We start from the raw sequence: 20,479 nt of genomic DNA, 5'->3' as shown, positions 1-20,479 counted from the left end.
ATGAGGAAAAAGTCTGCTGCGTTACCTTTAGACCCAGGAGCCAAAGCAGCCCTTTTGATGGCATACGTTTTGAGACAGCGTTCAAAGGTATCGTCCCAGAGAGCTACTACCCCATCCTTTCCTCCAGTGACAAATCCCTGGAAAAAAAAAAAATCCAAAAGTTAGAATCACTGATCATCTTTCCTTAATATTTCATAACCAACAGATTACTACAGCATACTAACTCATGTTGTTATGCAAGTTCTGAAGGTTTCATTGTAAACAAGTTTCGTGATTTTCTAGTTAGTCTCACTCTTCCGAGTTACCAACTGAGCATAAGACAACTAAGCCTCTAAACTTCTGCTATGCAAACTTCACACAAATCATCACATAATAACAAATATAGCAGGTCAACATAGTCTGACAGTACAATCCCCCCTACATTCAGATGGTGAACTTGCAATTCTTTCTGGCTTAACAAAGAGGTAGCTGGAACAGGAAAATGAAATTATATCATAGCTAAACACTTTTATTTGGGTCTACATTAGTTATGTTGTATCCTAGCAGTTAACTTACTTTTTCTAATGCATGCATGCTGAACACAGGACCATCATGTGCCTTGACAGTTTTTATAAGAAACACATCTCTCCAGATACAGACATCCCCTGTGGAAGTTCCAGAGAATACCATCTCTTCAGTCCAGCCATATACTGCACACATCATTGTATCAGTTCTTCCCATTGCACCTATGCAGCCCTTTCTCCCAATTAGTCCTCCCCCTGGTTTAAAAGAAAAACAAGTAATCAAGAGTTTGCTTGTTATTGTATTTCCCCAAAACTATGTAACTTTACCCAGAGCAACAGATCTTTCTCATCTCGGTAACCATATCCTCTATAAAGCAAGCCTAACAAAATAGACTTTTTGTTCTATTTGATAAAATGTTACTTCTAACTTACTACTTGAATCTGGTTTTGAATATGTACATACATGAACACAGACATAGAACAAAGAGAAAGTACATTTGGAAACCTCGCCTATAAACATAAAAAAATAGTATCTACCACAGTTCAAAGAACTCCCTCATAAAATGCACTTGAAAAAAATTGTTTACACCTTGACGTCTCATCCTTTTCATGATATGTTTTTGGGAATTTTAATTTTGAGGTTTGATGTATTGACCTCTGTATGATTGACACATTGCAGTTATATGAATTTTAAAATTCTATAAAATACCATTATCTCAAGTAATGATAGAAACTTCAAGAAACTTCAAGAAACTTCAAGAAACTTCATGTAGTATAAAAACAGAAGCTGCTCAGGATATGATGCTTTGTACCATTCTCATGCTTACAGAGGCAAGGTCTCAAACTCTTTGCTATCACTTGGCACTGATGAAAGTATAAGTCCTAAGTATACAATTTGTCCTAAGTATAAGTCCTAAGTATACAATTTGGTATCACTTCTCATATCAAGTGCACCTGTTACAGTGCAGACTTCACAGACTTTGCATTTGTTAAGGTGCACTGATCCTCTATTCCACACATTAATGCTGTTAAGTGTGTTTCACAGTGACTACCTTGCCAATGGTTCACAGAGATGGGTGGCACTACTCAAGAAATTTGTTTCCTGCTGACTGAGCAATGCCCTAAAACCAAGTGGGCATTTTAATTAATTTCTTTTTTATTCAAAAGAACCATCTCTGCTTTTATTATCTCAATTAAGATTTCCTTCTGCAAGAATTATAGTAATATAACACGTTAATACATAGTAATTTGCCCAGTAAATATTCTCTTATGCACTTTGTTCTTTATTTAGCAAGCACTAGTCTTAAAATTAGTAATTTATATAGACTTCAACAGCTTGCTCTCAGACAATGTCGACTAATTTATCTTGGAGACAGAACTGAGAAAACTAGTATAATTTTTCTTATCACAGACTTTTATTTCTAAAATTAAGCTTTAGCAGGGACTCAGGTGAGTCGATGAGATTGTTTGAATAGTCAGAGGGTTCCTAGCATGTAAGCTAGTCTTTAGTCCATGTGTGTACATACACTTTTTGAGGTTCAGTACAACGACGTTCACACTAACATTAGGGAATGGCTTTTTTCACTGTCCAAAGTTTTTCAAGCACATAAAGAAGTCTGCTTATCTTGTTTTTTAATTGTCAAGCTCAATAGAGGTATCTAAATAAAGAGGTCTCAACTAGCAGGTGTGTCCACTTCAAGTACTTTGTCTGAAGTTTTGTATGTGGTTTTTATCACCTTAGATTTATTTTTGTGTATCTTTATAAGATACATGCTCAAACTGTCCTTCTTCCAAAAACTGTTCTATTATTTTAGAGCTCTGCACTATTTTGAGATTTGATATATTATTATTGGATATAAAATCAGTCAGTAGAATATCCTTTTTTTTTTCTCTACTTGTGTAGCTCTAGCAACATGGAAAATTGATCTTATATAGAATCACTACTGCTATTGTGCCAATTAGCTTTATTTCTACAAAGAGTAGGACAAGGCTAACTTAGAGATAAACAAAGAAGATATCTCCCTTTCATGCAAGAAACACATGTTAAGAGAGTTTATTTATATTTCAAATCACAGAAACTACTGTAATAAAAATTAAAAGTTACCTTACCTGCTCTACGCCAGAATTTCAAGTGTTTAATTCCAACTGTAATCAACTTTTCAGGCATATAAGGATTAATCTTAACAACAAAAATCTTATCTTTGCTTCCCCTGAAATATAAAGCAAAATATTTTCCTGTTTTAAATTGAATTATAGCTCTTCATCATATTAAAAAATATTTTTGTATTGTATACTTTCTTTATCTTGCTAACATGTACTTCCAAATCACTTACAATTATTTTATTATAAGGATGAAAGCCAAGGAATGAACATACTGCGTCCTGCTCTATTTGCCATTAGCCTTTACTTCCCAAATGTGAGTGATTACATTACTTCAGAAATCCACTAGGTGGCCTTTTCTGTACAAAGTGATATACTGAAAATTGATGCAGATATATATATATATATATATATATATATATATATATATGTGGCATTCAGACCTTGGACAGCTTATCACGAAGTTTAAAGATGTACAGTTGTATATCTTATTTATATCCATCTTTTAGTCTGTAAATAAATTGCCATTCTCATCCACTAATTCTCATTAGTTGATTTTTCTGTTTTTCTTGTTAGTTTCTTGTTAGAATTAAAAATCTATTGCCCTATCAATTTTACGTGGAAATTTCATTTTGCTTTAGAAGCACTGAAACCTGTTGCATGTTTTAGACCTCTTAGTATGTTCCTAAATACATAAAAGCCCATGCTTTGCTTCAGTCCCAGAGTTTGAAAGACAGCTGTCGACTATTTTTTGCTATCTATGCAAGAAGTGCTCACTAATATTTATTTCTTTAAAATGCAGAAGAGCCACTAACTTCTCCTCTCTAGACAACAACAGCAAAACTCTTACCTTCTGTGTTTTTTAGACCACTGAATGAACCCATAGCAAAGAGCTACCAGTTCCTTTCCAAATTCATGCTGTACTCCGCAAAGTACAGATGCTGCTCTCAAAAATTCTATTCCATTCCTCTGAGTAGGTAGGATAAAAGACAACCCAGAAATGAAATCCAATCTAAACTGATTAAAGTTCGATTAGAAAAATTGAGATTTGTGGGTTCAGGGAGTAGAGGGATTAAAAAAAAAAAAAAAAAAAGAAATATTCCAAAAGGCCTATGTGAAAGGTCATGTGAAAGGCAAAAAAAAATGAAAGGACAAAAACAGCATTTTCACAGAAGCCAAACTAACTGGACTTCTAGTAAATAACTAGAAGGGGAGTGCTCTCCTTTCTCTTCATCATCTCCTCAGTTTCATTCACATGAAACTCAAATCATGTTCAAAATAAAAAAAATAAGTTTAACTATCACTGAAGAGCAATAAAGACGTTAATGGATAAACATGAAGCCTATACACTTTTAATTGTATCAGGAAAGAGTAATAAATCCTTTTCAAACAGCATGCATACTGAAAACAGAGCGGGGAAAAGTACTCACATTATTGCTCTGTTAAAAATAATACTTAAACATAGCAAATTCAAAGGTTTCAAAAAATACTTATCAATATTAGAAATAAGATTCTATCTTGTAGATCAAAACTTTATTTAATAAACATATATATGCAATAATCTGTGCTGAATCAATAAACTTCCAGAATATTTAACTTTTTGAGGTTATTTAGTCTACTCTCTTGTTCAAAGCAGGGCCAACTTCAAAGTTAGATCAGGCTCATCAGGATTCAGAAAGGAAAAGTAAGGAACCTCAAAGAAAAGAGAACTGAGCTAAATAGCTACAAACTACCATCCCAAGAGGATGATATTTGATGCAAAAGATCTGAAAAGCAAAGCATATACCACCATTTCTTGAAGGGCCAAAAAAACAACCAAAGTAAAAATACTTTCTTGACTAGAGGTAATCTGAGGTCTGGAAATGACATCTCTGCATCAGCCAAAGTCAGTGACTTGCAAAGTCCCGCAATCGTATAAAGGTGACATGAATATGAGATTCATGGAAACAATAACAGGTTATGTGAGCACTGCTTGTGAGTAAAGAACAAGAGGTGCACATATCTATGTGCAGAAATATCGGAGAGGACCACAGAAGCTAGGATTATTAGGAAGAAAAAAAGACAAATTTACAAATTTCAACTAGACAGTTGACATGTACAGAACTTTTGTATAAATATGTAAGTTTTTTTAGCATAAAAAGTTATAGAACCGATGAGTGGAAATGCATGGAGTGAATTTTAAAGAAATCATTTCAGAGCACAAACATGTAACTAAACATTCCTTTGTCTTTTTTCCTCAGCATTTGAACTGCCACAGCAGTAGTTCTTGTAGATTCTATCACAGCTTCCATTTTAACTACAAAAAAATATTAAGGCTGTGCTAAATCACCTGTATAACTTAAGTGAAACTTTAGAGGACTATTATTCTTTAATTAATATATGTTGCTCACTGTCATGTGAGACTAAACCTAGGTACAAATTTTAAAATGAAGTTAAATTCCTACCTTACTGCTGAAAGCTTTTCTCCTTTCTTCCAGTCCCAGAGTACAATAGTGTGATTGTCATCTATTCCAACAGAAGCCAAACGTTTCCCATCCGCTAGAAAAATACATTTCTAATTGAGAGAGTAGATAGATAACCTTATGCTGCAATAATAAGAAACTACACTAAAGAACACTGTACCTTCAGAAATATCATAAGAACATAGAAACAGGTAAATAAGCATAAAATAAGGACAGCTATGGTATACTTAGAGGTACATTTGACATCAGTATGTTTTTAAGCTTGAGTAGTAAATTGGATGGAGTTTAGGACTATGTTAGGAACTTTACATTTGATTTAACAATTAAGAATTGTGAACTCAACAAAACACAGACTTCATGGTTAAAAATTACAACCGCAGTTCTTAGCTTTTAAAATTACTCTGTCTAAAACCTGCACTTAGATATCATGTGTCCGTACCATTCCTTTGCTCTGCTAGTTGCTGATGTAGCTGCTAAAAACCTTCATCACAAACAGCTTAGTGTTTTCTGTTCACTCTGAAAATCCCGGTTCATTTTTAAAATTTTCTGTTAATTTCACTAAAGCAAAATTAGGAAATTAGTGAAACATTCCTAAGCATACTACTGGTGTCAAGTCTTTCAGCAACTCTGACACATATTCCACATTAAGTCCTAAGAAAGAAGTTATTTATGCTTATTCAAAATCAACATATTGCTAACGTGTACCCATCTTTGAAATTGCTAAGCATACATGCCATAATGTGAAATGAGATTCATGTCTTGAAAAAGGAGAGCCAAAGAAAGTTAAGCAACAAAAGACCCCGCACTACTCAAAGTGATTAGCCTAGCTACTAAATGGCACAGAGCCCATTCTTGAACTTTCTGACATTTCAAGACAGCACTTTTTTTGTTGTTGTTGTTTTTTTTTTTTTTTTAAATGAATTATCACTCTAAAATAGCCTCTCTCTTTTGACATTTATCACTGGAGAGCATTTTTCATACAAAACCTTCAATGTAAAGGAATTCTCAATAGTTCATTAGGATTAATTAGCTTGCATTTTCATACAGAAGGAAAGTTGTATATAAATAAATTAACAAATACTTATTACCTGAAAAATCAACAGCACAAACACCATACTGGTGATAGCCCTTTAATACTGAGAGTGGTTTTATTGTTTCTGTATCCCAAATGTGTATTGAGGAATCTCGACCAACCTGAAAATAAACATATTTATAACCATTTTTCATTTCTCTTTCACGTCAGTTACTTGACATATTTGTCTGAAAGCATAATATTGACAAATACCTCAAAAAGTATTTGAAATAATTCAGAGTGATAAAATTTTCCTGGTATTACTTGAGTCTGGCTTGCAAAATATTATTCCTTCAGCATCACAACTACTATTCTCACATCTAGCTCTCCAAAGTCCTCCAAAGAACCTGGATGTATTAATCACTATTAACCAACCTTACAATAGACTCCTCTTCTGGGGAAGGAGAAAAAAAACAGCAAAACCAAACAAAATCCCTTAATAGATTGCATTGTGGCATATTTATTCCATCAATTACTACTCTTTCAATCATTCTCTGTCTAAAAATAATGGGTTATTTTTATGGCTAGTATAAACTACTTTATGTTTGAGAAATCAAGGTGACTTCTATTACTTTCTGAGGTCACCACAAGTAATAAAGTACCCTACGAGTCAGGTTCTACTGCACTGATACCTGTGGGGTAACCCTCACTTTGTTCATAAGGTCCATTTTCAGGAAAATCTGAACCAATCCTGCATGATTAATTTGATTACTGTATAACCTAATTTCTGCAGGTAATTTAGTATATAATATGTATATGTAAAATACTGATATAAGGTAGTATATAATGTAGCTTATCACTTAGCTGCTAACGAGGTATTTTAAAATAAAGTAATTCCAGGCATATTTTTATTTACTCTTTAATACTCAAAAATGAGACAGAATTAATTTCCACATTTTGGTATTTAATCTCTAAGCTGACCTGCAAATTCATGTTCCTCTCAAGCTTTTTTTTTTTCTTTTACACAAATTAAGGGTATCATAAGCAAAACTTCATTAACTTCTGTCAAACTTCTATTATTGAAGTTTGACAATTCAATAATAATAGCAGCAATAGAGCCTGAAATGTTTGGTGAACAAAACTTTATGGGAAGAGATCTTTTTTAGAAAACAAGTGAAAAGATTCACCTAAAATTACCATCTAGAGAAAGCTAAAATGAACTGCGTTGTAGGTACAAAGAATGGCTTGATTAGAAGTGATAACCAAAACCATAATGCATGAAATTGAGAGGCAACTCTTCTCATAGTTAATTTCAACTGCTTCTCATAGTTAATTTCACAACAAAGATATAAAAGAAAACACTAATTGGACATTTCCTTCACTTGTTATCATGCAGAAGCAACATAAAATAATGCTGAAAAAAAAAATATATATATATTCATTAAAAAAAAAGGTTAAAAAAATGAATCATCTAAAGACTATTGTCAGAATTAGTATAAAGAACCAGGGGGAAAAAAAAATACACCTATGGTGCAGTTTTTAACATTTCTCTTGACAATTAATTAACGTTGTCTGCCACCTGAATAAATGTAGGCTGGACCTCCTTTCTCCAAAATAGGCTTTCAGTGGTAACAACTTCAGTCTTATTGCTGATAAACACGCTTCCTACCTGGCCTGTTGCAACATAGTCCTTTAAGGGATGAATAGCAAGGCAAAGAATGTCATCATCATGACCTAGATAAAAGCGCTGTGTGTTTTGCTGTCGATTGTACACCACTCCCACCGCTGCAACATGGTATACAATTTCACCAGTCTGAGTGTAAAATAAATTGCTTCGACAGTCGTAACCTCTGTAACTAAAGAAAAAATGTTTGTGCATCAAGGTCATAACCATACATATTGAAACTTTATGACATAAAATTATGCAAAATGCATTTCATAAATGTGAAAGTTCAGATTACTTACCAATTAATATTTTGGTGTGTTAAGATTAACTTTTTTCCCACCAAAGGAATGTCAATTTATCAATTTAATCTACTATGCACACATCAATACCACTAGCATTAGTTTGAAAGTGGCTGCTATTTAACAGCCACAGCAAAATAGAAAGTTATCATAGCTAATAATTTCTCCAAACCACATGGAGAATTCAGGCATGCAACAAAATTAAATGAAATAGCCAAAACTAGTTCTCTGGACACTTTCTATCTCTTAATGCTCAGAAATCAAACAGCAGAACTTTCTACAAGAATGTGGACAACGTAGACACCATAAAATGTAAAGTTTATTGAAATATTGAAACTTTCTAGCTATAAATAAATATATTTTTTCTTTCAGGTGAGCTTTTTTTTTTTTTTTTGAAGGATAACTTTTTTTTTTTTTTAAGGAAAACCTGTCTCCTTTTAGTACTGACACCACAAGGGGCATGACTGGGACCAGCTCCCAGTGGATGTATACTGTGGTCGACATATTTCTTCCTAGGTGTGATTCAATATTCCATAACAACAAAAAAGGCATTTTCAAAATGGTTATAGACCTACTTTCAAAAACAATGTATGAGGCTCAGAAACCTAAAAAACATTAATCAAACAAGCAAGTTTTAAAGTAATATTTTTAATAACGCTATCCTTGTAGTGAATGGAAGAAACATTTACAAACACCAACTTAAAGCGATTCCTTTCTTTCTTCTGATATAAACAACAGCCCATCAATTCCTGTTTTTACACTCTTAATTCTTTGGTTAATCTGTTTCTGTTCCTGCTCCAGTTTCTATAGATCCTCACTAAATCAACTTTCCAATTATTTTAGAAAGATACATTTCTGCTTACATTTCTATACCTGTAGTTAAATTTATAGGAAGGGTATGATGCTTGAATGTGATTGAATTGGCAATTAATTATTTTGATTTAGAGATCATTATACTCTAGCCAAGTATTTTTTCAGCCAACTTCTAACTGAAATAGTTAAGTTCTAAAATGATGAGGAAATCATTCACAGCAAAGAAAACAACTGAGTGTTCACCATCAGTAGCTACAAAATAACAGAAATCTTTAGTATTTATGTTATACTTTACATGCTGTTATTTTCTTTGGGTAATTAAAAGCAAATATCAACAGAACAAATTACATTATTTTTAAGCAGAAAAAAACACAGGATATTTTTCTAATAGTGAGTCTTTAAAGCGTCACATAAGACAAAGATGCATCCATACACATACCAATATGGTATACACAACATGAATGGGATAGTATTTAATACAACTACTAGATGCAAGACACTTAAAAAGTTTAAATGACAGAAATTACACAGCCAGGGTAGAATAGCCTTTCATAAATTTATATTTATATAAATATATACATTTTTTCTTGCTTGTATGGTGTAAGAATATGCACTGGTCAAGTAATAAATCTTTAAGCTGGTTGACCAATTTAGAGCTTAATGCACACTATTCTGAGAACTCCAGTCATGGATCCATTTCAGTCATGCCAAATCAGTACGTTACTGGATAATGGTTTAAACACAGATGTACTAACTTGTCTAACCAGGACCATGGTGAACTAGCAAATAAGAAACAGACCAACATAAAGGATAATACTTCACAGAAAATTTCTCACAGTACTTACTACTCTAGTCTCAAAGAGTGAAAGAGTTGGTGATTATTTGAAAATATGTGTTTGCTTATTTGCAGCCTATTTGCACAAACTAAGTGGTAGGAAAATACAAAAGCAGTTATTCCCAAAGGAATTTACACACTCAACAGCAGGCCACAGACCTTCTGAAATATCAGCTGAGGAATTTTCACTGAAAGATTTCTATGATTTCTATGCTTCTTGCAGTGTTCCCAGAGATGTTGATACGTGGTAGTCACAGATTAGCTATGGAAGAGCATACAATTTTATATTCATGCTGTGGAAACACCCTGTCGTTTCAATAGTCCGGAGAATTCTCATCTAAACTGTCACTGACTTTTTTTTACCTAAACAGTTAAATACAGAGTGCGATTCCCAAGCTTCAAATCCCCTTCTATCCTTTGTCTTATCCATGTATTTTGGGTTTAGGACAGTACATCCCCCTCCCAGTTAGAAGAGTTTCAACAAAAGGTACAAGTAACAGGACTCCAAGTCAGCTATCTTAAGGCATAGATCTGCCTGAGCAAAACAAAAGCATTAAAATATTGAGAATAAATGGTTCGGATTTAAAGGGTCCTCTTGAGACTTGTGTCCAACTCCCCTGCTCAAGCAGGTTAGCTAGAACCTTGTCTTGTTGGGCTTTCAGTATCTCCACTCTACAGCCTATCTCAGAAACCTATTCCAGTGTTTGACAGCCCTCATAGTAAAAACAAGTTTTCTGGTGTTCAGAAAATTTGGTGCAAATTTCCTTCTTAATTTGCAAATATTGTGTCTTGTCCTGTCAACAAACAGTACTAGGCAACAAAAATGGTGAAGGATCTAGAATGCAAGACACATGAGGAGCGGCTGAGGTGCCTTGGTTTGTTCAGCCCTGAGCAGAGCAGGCTGAGGGGAGGCCTCATGCCGGCCTGCAGCTCCCTCACAAGGGGAGCGGAGGGGCAGGCGCTGAGCTCTGCTCTCTGGGGACAGCAACAGGACCCGAGGGAATGCCATGGAGCTGGGACAGGGGAGGGTCAGGCTGGGGGTTAGGGGAAGGTTCTGCACCAAGAGGGTGGTTGGGCACTGGAACATGCTCCCTAGGGAAGTCAGCACTGCACCAAGCCTGTCAAGAGTTCAAGAAGCATTTGGAAAATACTCTCAGACGTATGGTTTGATTTTTGGGTTCTGATAACCCTTGTGGGTCCTTCCAGCTAAGGACAGTCTATAATTCTGTGATTCTACTGAGAAGATTCTGGCCTCCTCATCTTTGTTCCCTCTCTTCAGGTATTTATACACACTAATAAGATCCCCCCACAACCTTCTCTTCTCCAGCCTGAACAGTCCCAGCTCTATCAGCCTTTCTCGATAACAGAGATGCTCAAGTTTCTTCACCATCCTAGCAGCCCTGCTTGTTCCAGTATGTCCATGTCTCTCCTGTACTGGGAGCCCAGAACGGGACACAGTGCTCCACGTATCACCAGTCCTGAGTAGAAGGGAAGCATCACCTCCCTTGGGTTGCTGGCAAAGCACTTCCTAATTCAGCACAGATACTGCAGGCCTTTTTTGCCACAAGGGTGCATTGCTAAATCATGGTCAGGTTGCTGTCTACCAGGACCTCAAGGTCCTTCTCTACAGAGCTACTTTCCAGCCATGGTCCCCAGCCCCCCAGCATGTACTGCAGCATGGGGTTATTCCTCCTTAGATGCTGAACTTTGCATTTCCCCATTTTCAAGTTCATGAGATTCCTCTCTGCCCTGTTCTCTGCCTGTCCAGGTCCATCTGAATGGCAGTAAAGCCATCTGGTGTGCCAGCCACACCTCACAGTTTTGTATCATCTGTGATACTGTGAACTCTCAAGCTGGGTTTCATTAAACTACAAACACAGTGAACTTCTGAAAACAGCAAAAATGTGATAGTACAGAAATAAAAGCTTGTAAACAAGTCTTCTTCCTACCCACTGTTCAGATTAGTACTCACAGGCAAATTTCTAACTTCAGGGTTTCTCCCAGATCAGCAGCCTTTCAGTGTCTCCTGAGTTACTGCCCCTTCAAGGTCTCTAGAAAAATTTGTTTCCATCAGCTCTGAGGCTGTGTTTTGTCTGCTCCTTGTTCGTGTCAATGTGACCTATTTAGACTTACAATATAGATTTACTATATAGACTTACAAGTTTTTAGCCAGGCTTTGGTCTCCCTCCACCCATACCCTTCACAAAAAAATTCCCCCAACAGCAATGTGTGGTTATTTAGAAGTGGAATGATTTCCGCCTGACCCAAAGCACAACAGTCAGTCAAGACAAGCAGGCACGTTTCTCTGATGTCCACACCATATACAATTACCTACCTAACTACGAAGAAATTAAACAAAAATAACCTATCACAGTATGCAACAAAACCAGCTTAAGGACATGACAACATTCAGTGAGGGGCAGGGATTATGGCGGTGGGCACAGTGCCAAAGAAGACATCTGGACCTATTCTTGCTCAGACATCATATTCCTGTGCTTCACTGTGCACTCAGCTTTGTTAAAAATCCTCTTTGCAAGCACAGAATAATAAAACCTGTGATAAAAATACAACCTATATGAGACTATTTTAAAAAGCAGCTATGAAAGAAAGAAATACAATTTTTCCTCAGCTCTTGTTAAAACAATTGCCTATATACCCTTAAGTTAAACACAGTGAAACTAAAAACATGAATGTCATATATCACAGGAGTACCCAAAACATCCAAAATATATCTAGGATGCAGAAAAACAGTTTTTTATATTTTTAACTTACTCTAATCAGAAGTTTGGGTTTTAGTTCACTTCTTCCATTTACTTTTTTAAAAAATGTTCATTTACAATTAAAATAAAGCATAATTTTGCCAAAACATTGAGAAGCACTAAGAAATTTTGTAACCCAGTTACAAAATTCTTCTGATTCTTCTTACATGCCAGTTTACTAAATCCCTGACTATGTATGCACTTTTCACCGAAAGGATAAATTGGTGGACTCAGGCAGTCCAAGCAGATGTGAAAAAGATCATGCCCTCAGAATATGCTACACAGTTCCAAAATACTTACATCTACGTATTAGAACTCAGATTATTAACTAAGCTCAGAGAAAGCACAGAGAAACAATTTCTTCACATGCAGAAAGCAAACCACAGAAGTCATTTACAAGACATGTCAGTTAGTGACTAGAAACTAAACAGTAATGAAAGAAAACTCTGGATCATGTTTGTTGGATAATGTATAACAAGGCACAATAAACACAGTATTGCATTCTGTGGTAATTGATGTTTTCAGGTAGTCTTCAGTAACATCTAATCAAGTCATCCAGGATTGATTTAAGTTATCGTGATATAGCTATCTTTTCTGAAAGTTACTATCAATAACATTCAGGGAAAAAAAAAAAAAAAAAAAAAAAAAGGAAAAAAAACACCTTTTGCCATTATCAAAGTCACAAATAGCCAGATTGAGATTTAACCTAACTATGCTTACATGTCTCAGATGTATTAACAGATATATATTTTGACCAACAGTGTTCAGTCAATGGAGCCTGAAGAGCTACTCAGGAGACCAGAAGTCAACAGTCAGTTTCACTGCCTAAGCTCCACTAACTACTGAATTGATCTCCACTGACTGTAACTAAAGTTGAGATACACAGATAAGAACACCTGCTTTTAGCAAGTAATTGTAAATTCCTTTAGTCTGAAGCTGGATCCCACCCACAATTTCAAGTTCCACATCTATAGCCAAATCAGGGACTACTTCATAAGTAGTGTGATACCTGGGAAAGAAGTAAATTCTCTGATGCTGTAAATGTTTCAAAATTTGTACATTATTCTTTGATATATTTATGGGGAAAATTTAGAATACAGTACAACACTCCCCTGAAAACCTCCAAAAGAACTGAATGTCAAAATAGACATGCCTGAGACAATTCTTCACCACAAAGGTAGCGGGAAAAGAAGGGGAAAAGGAGGGTGGGAAATATTGCCTTATGTCAGTAATCATTTTCTCAGAAGGAATCACTTATAGTCTTCTCCCTTCAGATGCTATTTGTAGCTATTTGCTTTGGCAGGAATCCATGCAAGGTGTCACAAGACTCACTTCTGAACATGAGAAATCTCATGCCATCTTCAAACCATAACCAAATTTCACCTTATAATCAGGGCAGTTTAATGAATATACTGAAACAAACTAAATCTTGCTTAAAGCCTTTGAACCATTTTATTTATTTTAAATCTTGTTCTTGTTAGATTGGCAACGTAGCTTTAAGACAACACAGGACACAAGTATTATACCTGCATCCTTATTCCTAATACCAAAAAGAAAGCATTATGAATGTTGGGTCCGTGAAAAGGTTCTTCTGAGTATCTCAAAAGATGTATCCTTTCTATGTTTCTGAACCACCACTGTCACACATGGTGGAAGGAAAATAGAGGATTACTTAAGAAGCCAAACTAGTTAGCATACCATTTTAATAACCTGATGATGATTGCATCAGATCTCTTAGAGAAGGATGCACTTAAAGACTAGCAGCAGTTAATAGAAGTTGCTTTTTCATCTGTATTAGACAGTGGCCGGGTAAGCATTATTGTTTTTATCCCTTTCCAAAATAGGAAGTAGCAAGAGGTTTAAAAGATTTCTTATAGGATATTAAAATATTTTAAAAGTTCTTTCAAGGCAGTTGACAAGTTCAAAACACAAAAACACCTCAAAAACAAAGAAAGGAAAAAGAGCTTCCTAGTTCCTTAGTTTGAAAAAGCACCACTTTTTACACTTTCAAGGAAAATCTAAGACATTTCCATTGCATCTAAAGAAAGGTGAAGCAAAGCAGACTTCCTGAATCAGAGAATATGCCTATTACTCACTTGGATGTGGGTCACTTTAAAGTTAACAGCCTGGACATTGAGAAAAATCTGTTGTTCAGCATGGATTCTTCATTAGTTTCCTTGATGCACATTGGGTAACCAGACAGAACTCAACTGGACATTCTACTTCTGGTCATTCCTGGATATTCTGGTCAAGCTTCACTTCTGTTGTGAAGGAAATAACAATAATCCCAAAGATCCAGGGCCCTTGCTCGTACTACATCTTCCTCAGGATCATTTGGTTTGATTTCTTAGATCAACTTTTAAAGACTATATACAGCTACCCACCTTAATGCATTTCCTACACAGATATAAAAATCTTCAACTAAGAATGCTGGGCCACCAAAAAATTGAAATTAAAAACAAAACAAAAAAATAACTTTGTACTAAGTTTCTTATTTGTCATTATTTCCCAAACTGTTCCTTAAACTTCATGTCTGCTACAGACAGAATCACTGAGTTGAATGATTAACTATTCTTAGCCAATTATTCGTTGAGCATTCCATGTGGAGCCCTTTTAATATTAAGAGTCATTATAGACAGAAAAGATAGACATCATCAGAACTTATTGTTCACTTAGTTACCTCTAAGAAGTAACTTCCATTCCTGCAACAAGGTATCTTTTGAAAAGAAAACACAGTATTACCCAACTTCCAATGCCTTAATTTAACAAAGGCTTTGGTTTTGCTTTGTATAAAGTGAATTTATGTTTCTGTGCATTATTCTAATGTAATAACATTTATCAGTTTGCTTTAAAACACCACATCTTTGTTCTGATGAAAAAATCTTCAGTTATGAAAAGTTATGGAAAACTACCAATCCTAAAGATGAAATCATAGGATTTCAAGGATGCATCAGAAAGTTATTTTGTTACTCAATTATTAGCACCAAAAAGAGAATGAAACTGCATTCAAACACACTTACAGGATCTAGTAAGAAATTAAATTTAATTCCTAAACTAACAGAGGTATTTTTAAGTTCTTTCAGATTAAGTATAGAAATGTGAGTTTTGAAATATGTATTTAATAAAATAATAATACAACACGTATTATAAAACCCAGGAGTCTTCAACTAAACAAAATTCCTATAGTAGCTGCCATACCAAAAGAGAACTATTACTTTTCAAGGACTGAAAAATATGGGTGATAGTCAAATATTTTATTTAGTCACCTCCTTTCAAATAACAAACATCAGCTAAATTTTCAGTGTAAATTCATTTCAGAATTCACATTCTGAACAATTCTAGCTTAGCTTTAAATGCTACCATTAATTTAATGCAAATTTACTTTTAGAGAAATAAATAAAAACACTAAATTGCAAAGACTTTCATTATGTTTTTAAACCACAAATACCAATCTCAAAAACAGTAGTCTGCTTGTATATTTTAAAGAAACCTATTTTTCATACCCATGAACAAAATGTAATCTTATACTGTTCCCTGGAGCTCTCTCTCGTCGCTTAGAAGCTGCACTTTTTCTTTTTTCTTTGCATTGCTCTTTAAGTTGAGGTAGATCTTCTTTGTAAACCTTTAAGAAAAAGTACACTTGTAAATTAAGAGATTTATAAGAAAATTGTGTTTCTGAGAATTCACCCACAATCATCACCCACAAAAATGTTATACAGACACTTTTGAAAAAAAGTCTCTAGTAACTGTAGTTGGTGATTTTACATTGCAACTTGGTTTTAAGCTACAACCAAAATTCTTAAAGAACATGCTAGGAATAAGTGAAATCACTTTCTGTGTGTGTTTGACTAAATATTTTGAATGCATCAGATAGTAATAATTCTCATGATCTTGCTCAATTTCTGCTGAGTTCTCACAGCCCTAATTTCTCTGATTTCAGTAGGTCCTGATAAAAGACCTACTTAAACCCTAAGAAGCATTCCAACTCCCATCAAAACTAAAATTGTTACCTGTCGACGATAGGTGATCTGTGTCTCTTGTTCGATTTCAGAGTCCAGCTCTGGAACATCAGACTGATCTGAATCTGATTCATCACTATTAGAATCAACCAGACTCTCTGTCACCAAGAAAACAGAAAATGAAGCAACCTAAATTACAAAACAGGAAATGTTTGAAGTGGCTGCTTAATGTTTCTGATTTGATAATCAATAAAAATATTTAAAATATGAATACAGTTGATTAATGTTGATGATATAACTCAACACGACTCCAGTACTCCAGACAATTGCAAACGTATTTTACTTCATACACTGTGAATAATGTACAAGATACAAACACCAATTTACAGACCAGAGATCTTAATAACAGCTGTATCAGTCAGTGGTAGAAACATGTTTTTTTTTTTTTCCCAAATATTAAATGCCTATAGACTGTTTTTTTTTTTTAAACAAACCCTAACAATTACGATTTTTAAATTATCATCTAAATACTTCAAAACTTTGATCAGATGACAGAACTTTTAAATTTTCCCATTGCACAAGGAACACAATAGTGGTGTGTGTGTGTGTTTTTTTTAAACAATGTTTAAAGACTTTAATAAGACTGATCATACATGTAAGGGTATGTGCAAGTATGAGGTCATGCAATCAAGTACTTCAGGCAGCTGCAAAGTTTAAAGAATAACAATTTCATTCAATGGCAATTTTGAATAGCTGTTTCTATATTGGCATTAAACAATTTTATGTAACACCCCCTGCATTATAAAGTACTTACCCTGGGGTGCTATATGAAGAGAATCCTTCAACTTCCGATCAGGGACAAATTTCCACTGAAAGACAGAATGATCGGCTCCCCCAATGGAAACAACCCACTGGTGATCGTGCGACCATCTGACATTTGTCACATGAGCAGAATGACCAAGATATTTTTTAAACTTTGCTCCTAGAACAAGAACAAAAATCCCTTCCAATACATGTAGAATAAATGTTTCAGAAGCACAACAGAAAAAAAAAAAAAGAAACACATAAGGCACAACTATAAAAAGCAAATTAGTTATGACACTAATTACTAATAATTAAGCTAATAATAATAATGCTGATTAACAGCAGTAACTTTTTGCACTGTCCTCAAAATTTTGTCTTTTTTTTTTTTTTGAAAACTTGGATTCCATAATATGTGTTTAACTCGTTAGAGAGAGAGAGAAAATACAATAGCCCTGTATGAGGTATACTAAGGAAGATTTTTTCATTTTATGCAATTTATTAGTGTAATTCATTTACCCCACTAACCAAGATTTTGCCAGTTACCATTTCTACACTGAAAAGATGTCATTATTTAAATTTTTAAATTTAAATGTTAATATTATATCATTTATATATAGCTTAGTGAAAATACCCCAATCTGTGCTCACAGTACTGGTTCCTGCTTCTATTATTGTGGCATTTGAATGCTAAGCACTTCTAGCAATTTTTATCATTACACCTTTAGTAGCTTTAGTAATGGTAGTATAACTAGTATAACTGTATCACATTAACTTTTTCACTGGCTCCTGCATAATTACAACACAATTAGATCAGTTAGTAAAAAGAAGGTGCTAACAGCACTGTTCTGATTTATAACTCTAGTACAAAATAGGGGATAAAAAGGGAACAAATTCAATTTCCTTCAAATTGACAGTTTTTTTTTGTTTGTTTTTTTAAGAACATGCTTTTGGATCATCTCAGGTACTGCCTTAGCAGTCTCAGGTTTAAAAATAAGATTGGGAAGATTGAAATTATTGTTATCACCTTTTACACAAAGAGTTGAGAAAATTATGGAGGAATATCAGTTGCTTAAAAAAAATCTTTAATAGCACATATTGCTTAAAGACATATCCTAAGACCCAGCAAGATCATCACATGGCTGTAGTCAGCATTAAACATGCAATCCTGCAACTATAATACTCATTTCCTCTTTCAAAAGATAGATATTTGAACTAGTCCCCAGGCAAACTTTTTTTTTTGGTTAAGAAAACACTTATTAAAAACTAAGGCTTGAAGATAGAGATCTACCTCTGGGATCAATGCTTTGTTTTAGTTCAATTCTAATAGTGTCTAGAATGGAGTTCTTCAAACAGCTCTAAAAAACGAAGTCCTTCTCATCAAACATACGTCATAAAAGATACACTTTTCTCTCTTTTCACTTAGTCATGAACAGTATAAATTAAAAATGATAGACCTTGCTTTAGGCTTTAGTTATAAAAATTTCACTTGAGATCTGTCATTACCCTTCTTAAAATTTTGAGGGAAAATGTGATTTAAACTTCAAATAACACACTGGAACAGTCTGATAACAGACTAAATAGTCTGATCTTCAGAGGTCCCTTCCAACTGAACTGTTTTGTTTTATTCTAAAACTATTCGAAGACCAAGGCAAAAATACTTAAAAATATAGATCTTATAAAAAAGGTGGATATTGTATCACCTCAAAAATTCTATCAAAAAAAGAACCATTTTGCAAAATAAAAGATGCAAAAAACTTTTGATTATTTTATGCATAAAATAAAACACTGTTACAGTTACTATTGCAGTTGCCAATACACCATCCTGTCACTGTCTGTCACCTTTGAGCTCAAACTAAACTACTAAGAATAAATTGGCCATTTATACAATTTCTTATAATATAAATCCAGTTTTCTAAAACTTTTTCTTGAGTAACCAAAATTCATAAATACGCATTTAGGAACTAAAAGTATTACCTTTTCTTAGACATGGGTATCGAAAGAGCTTTACTATTCCATAATCATCAGCTGTAACCATAACTTGCCCAATAAAATTTGCATCCACAGAATTTATATCATTTATATCTGAATATTTGGGCCAAATTCCATTAACTTCAACACCAGAAACACAGGTCCATGATGCCCACTGAACACCTTTCAATTCCTCCTTACTTGTTATTTCCTTTCCACCTAAGAGCAAAATAAAAATGGTGAGTTAGTTACAGTTTTAAAGAATGTAAAATTCTGAAAAAAAATATCTGAAATAAAATCCAACGGAGTTAAAACCTGGCATTCTAATACTGTCCTGATCTAACCGTATTATGACCAACATTAGTTGTAAGGCTTGTCAAAGCTACTTAGCAGAAAATCATGGACGTGGTACTTAGTTTTTATTATTTCTTGGTATCTGCTTGATACTGTGTGATTTTCAAATGTTTACTAAAAATAATACATGTAGCCGTTCTAAGATAAAGTATAGAAAAGTAGTGTCCTTGAACTATTCTACAAGCCTAGATTATTTGGAGCATTATTTGGAGTCCCTTGGGAGGCGGTTCTGAAGGGCAGAGGGGTCCAGGAAGGCTGGGCGCTCTTCAAGAAGGAAATCTTAATGGCGCAGGAGCGGTCTGTCCCCATGTGCCCAAAGACGAGCCAGCGGGGAAGAAGACCAGCCTGGCTCAACAGAGAATTGTGGCTTGAGCTTAGGAGAAAAAAGAGGGTTTATAATCTTTGGAAAAGTGGGCAGGCCACTAGGGAGGACTATAAGGATGTAGTGAGGCTGTGCAGGGACAAAATTAGGAAGGCCAAAGCTCATCTGGAGCTCAATCTGGCTACTGCCATTAAAGATAACAAAAAACGTTTTTATAAATACATCAACACAAAAAGGAGGACTAAGGAGAATCTCCATCCTTTACTGGATGCGGGGGGAAACTTAGAGATGCAGGGAGAAACTTACAAGAGATGAGGAAAAGGTGGAGGTGCTCAATGCCTTCTTTGCCTCAGTCTTTAGCGGCAATACTGGTTGTTCTCTGGATACCCAGTACCCTGAGCTGGTGGAAGGGGATGGGGAGCAGGATTTGGCCCTCACCATCCACGAAGAACTGGTTGGTGACCTGCTACGGCACTTGGATGTGCACAAATCGATGAGGCCGGATGGGATCCACCCAAGGGTACTGAGAGAACTGGCAGAGGAGCTGGCCAAGCCCCTATCCATCATTTATCAGCAGTCCTGGCTATCGGGGGAGGTCCCAGTTGACTGGCAGCTAGCAAATGT

General features: G+C 34.9%; 1 protein-coding gene across 6 annotated transcripts in view; it reads right to left on the bottom strand.

The window, feature by feature from the left end:
• Window positions 1-20,479, bottom strand: part of EML5 (EMAP like 5) — a 111,215-nt gene that overhangs the window by 45,772 nt on the left and 44,964 nt on the right. For all 6 annotated transcript variants that reach the window (XR_011096913.1, XM_068682991.1, XM_068682992.1 and 3 more), the window contains exons 10-19: window positions 19,186-19,398; window positions 17,223-17,390; window positions 16,460-16,566; window positions 15,953-16,071; window positions 7,747-7,933; window positions 6,154-6,259; window positions 5,048-5,141; window positions 2,613-2,713; window positions 556-758; window positions 26-137 (exon numbers count right to left, since the gene is read on the bottom strand). Coding sequence is in view for 5 of the 6 variants with exons in the window: in XM_068682991.1 (XP_068539092.1) it covers window positions 26-137; window positions 556-758; window positions 2,613-2,713; window positions 5,048-5,141; window positions 6,154-6,259; window positions 7,747-7,933; window positions 15,953-16,071; window positions 16,460-16,566; window positions 17,223-17,390; window positions 19,186-19,398 (1,410 nt within the window). In the remaining variant the exon portion in view is untranslated. The remainder of the gene's footprint in view (window positions 1-25; window positions 138-555; window positions 759-2,612; window positions 2,714-5,047; window positions 5,142-6,153; window positions 6,260-7,746; window positions 7,934-15,952; window positions 16,072-16,459; window positions 16,567-17,222; window positions 17,391-19,185; window positions 19,399-20,479) is intronic.

Source organism: Anas acuta, chromosome 5 (assembly GCF_963932015.1).
Source record: "Anas acuta chromosome 5, bAnaAcu1.1, whole genome shotgun sequence".
Taxonomy (NCBI): domain Eukaryota; kingdom Metazoa; phylum Chordata; class Aves; order Anseriformes; family Anatidae; genus Anas; species Anas acuta.
This window is presented reverse-complemented; position numbering and strand designations above follow the sequence as displayed.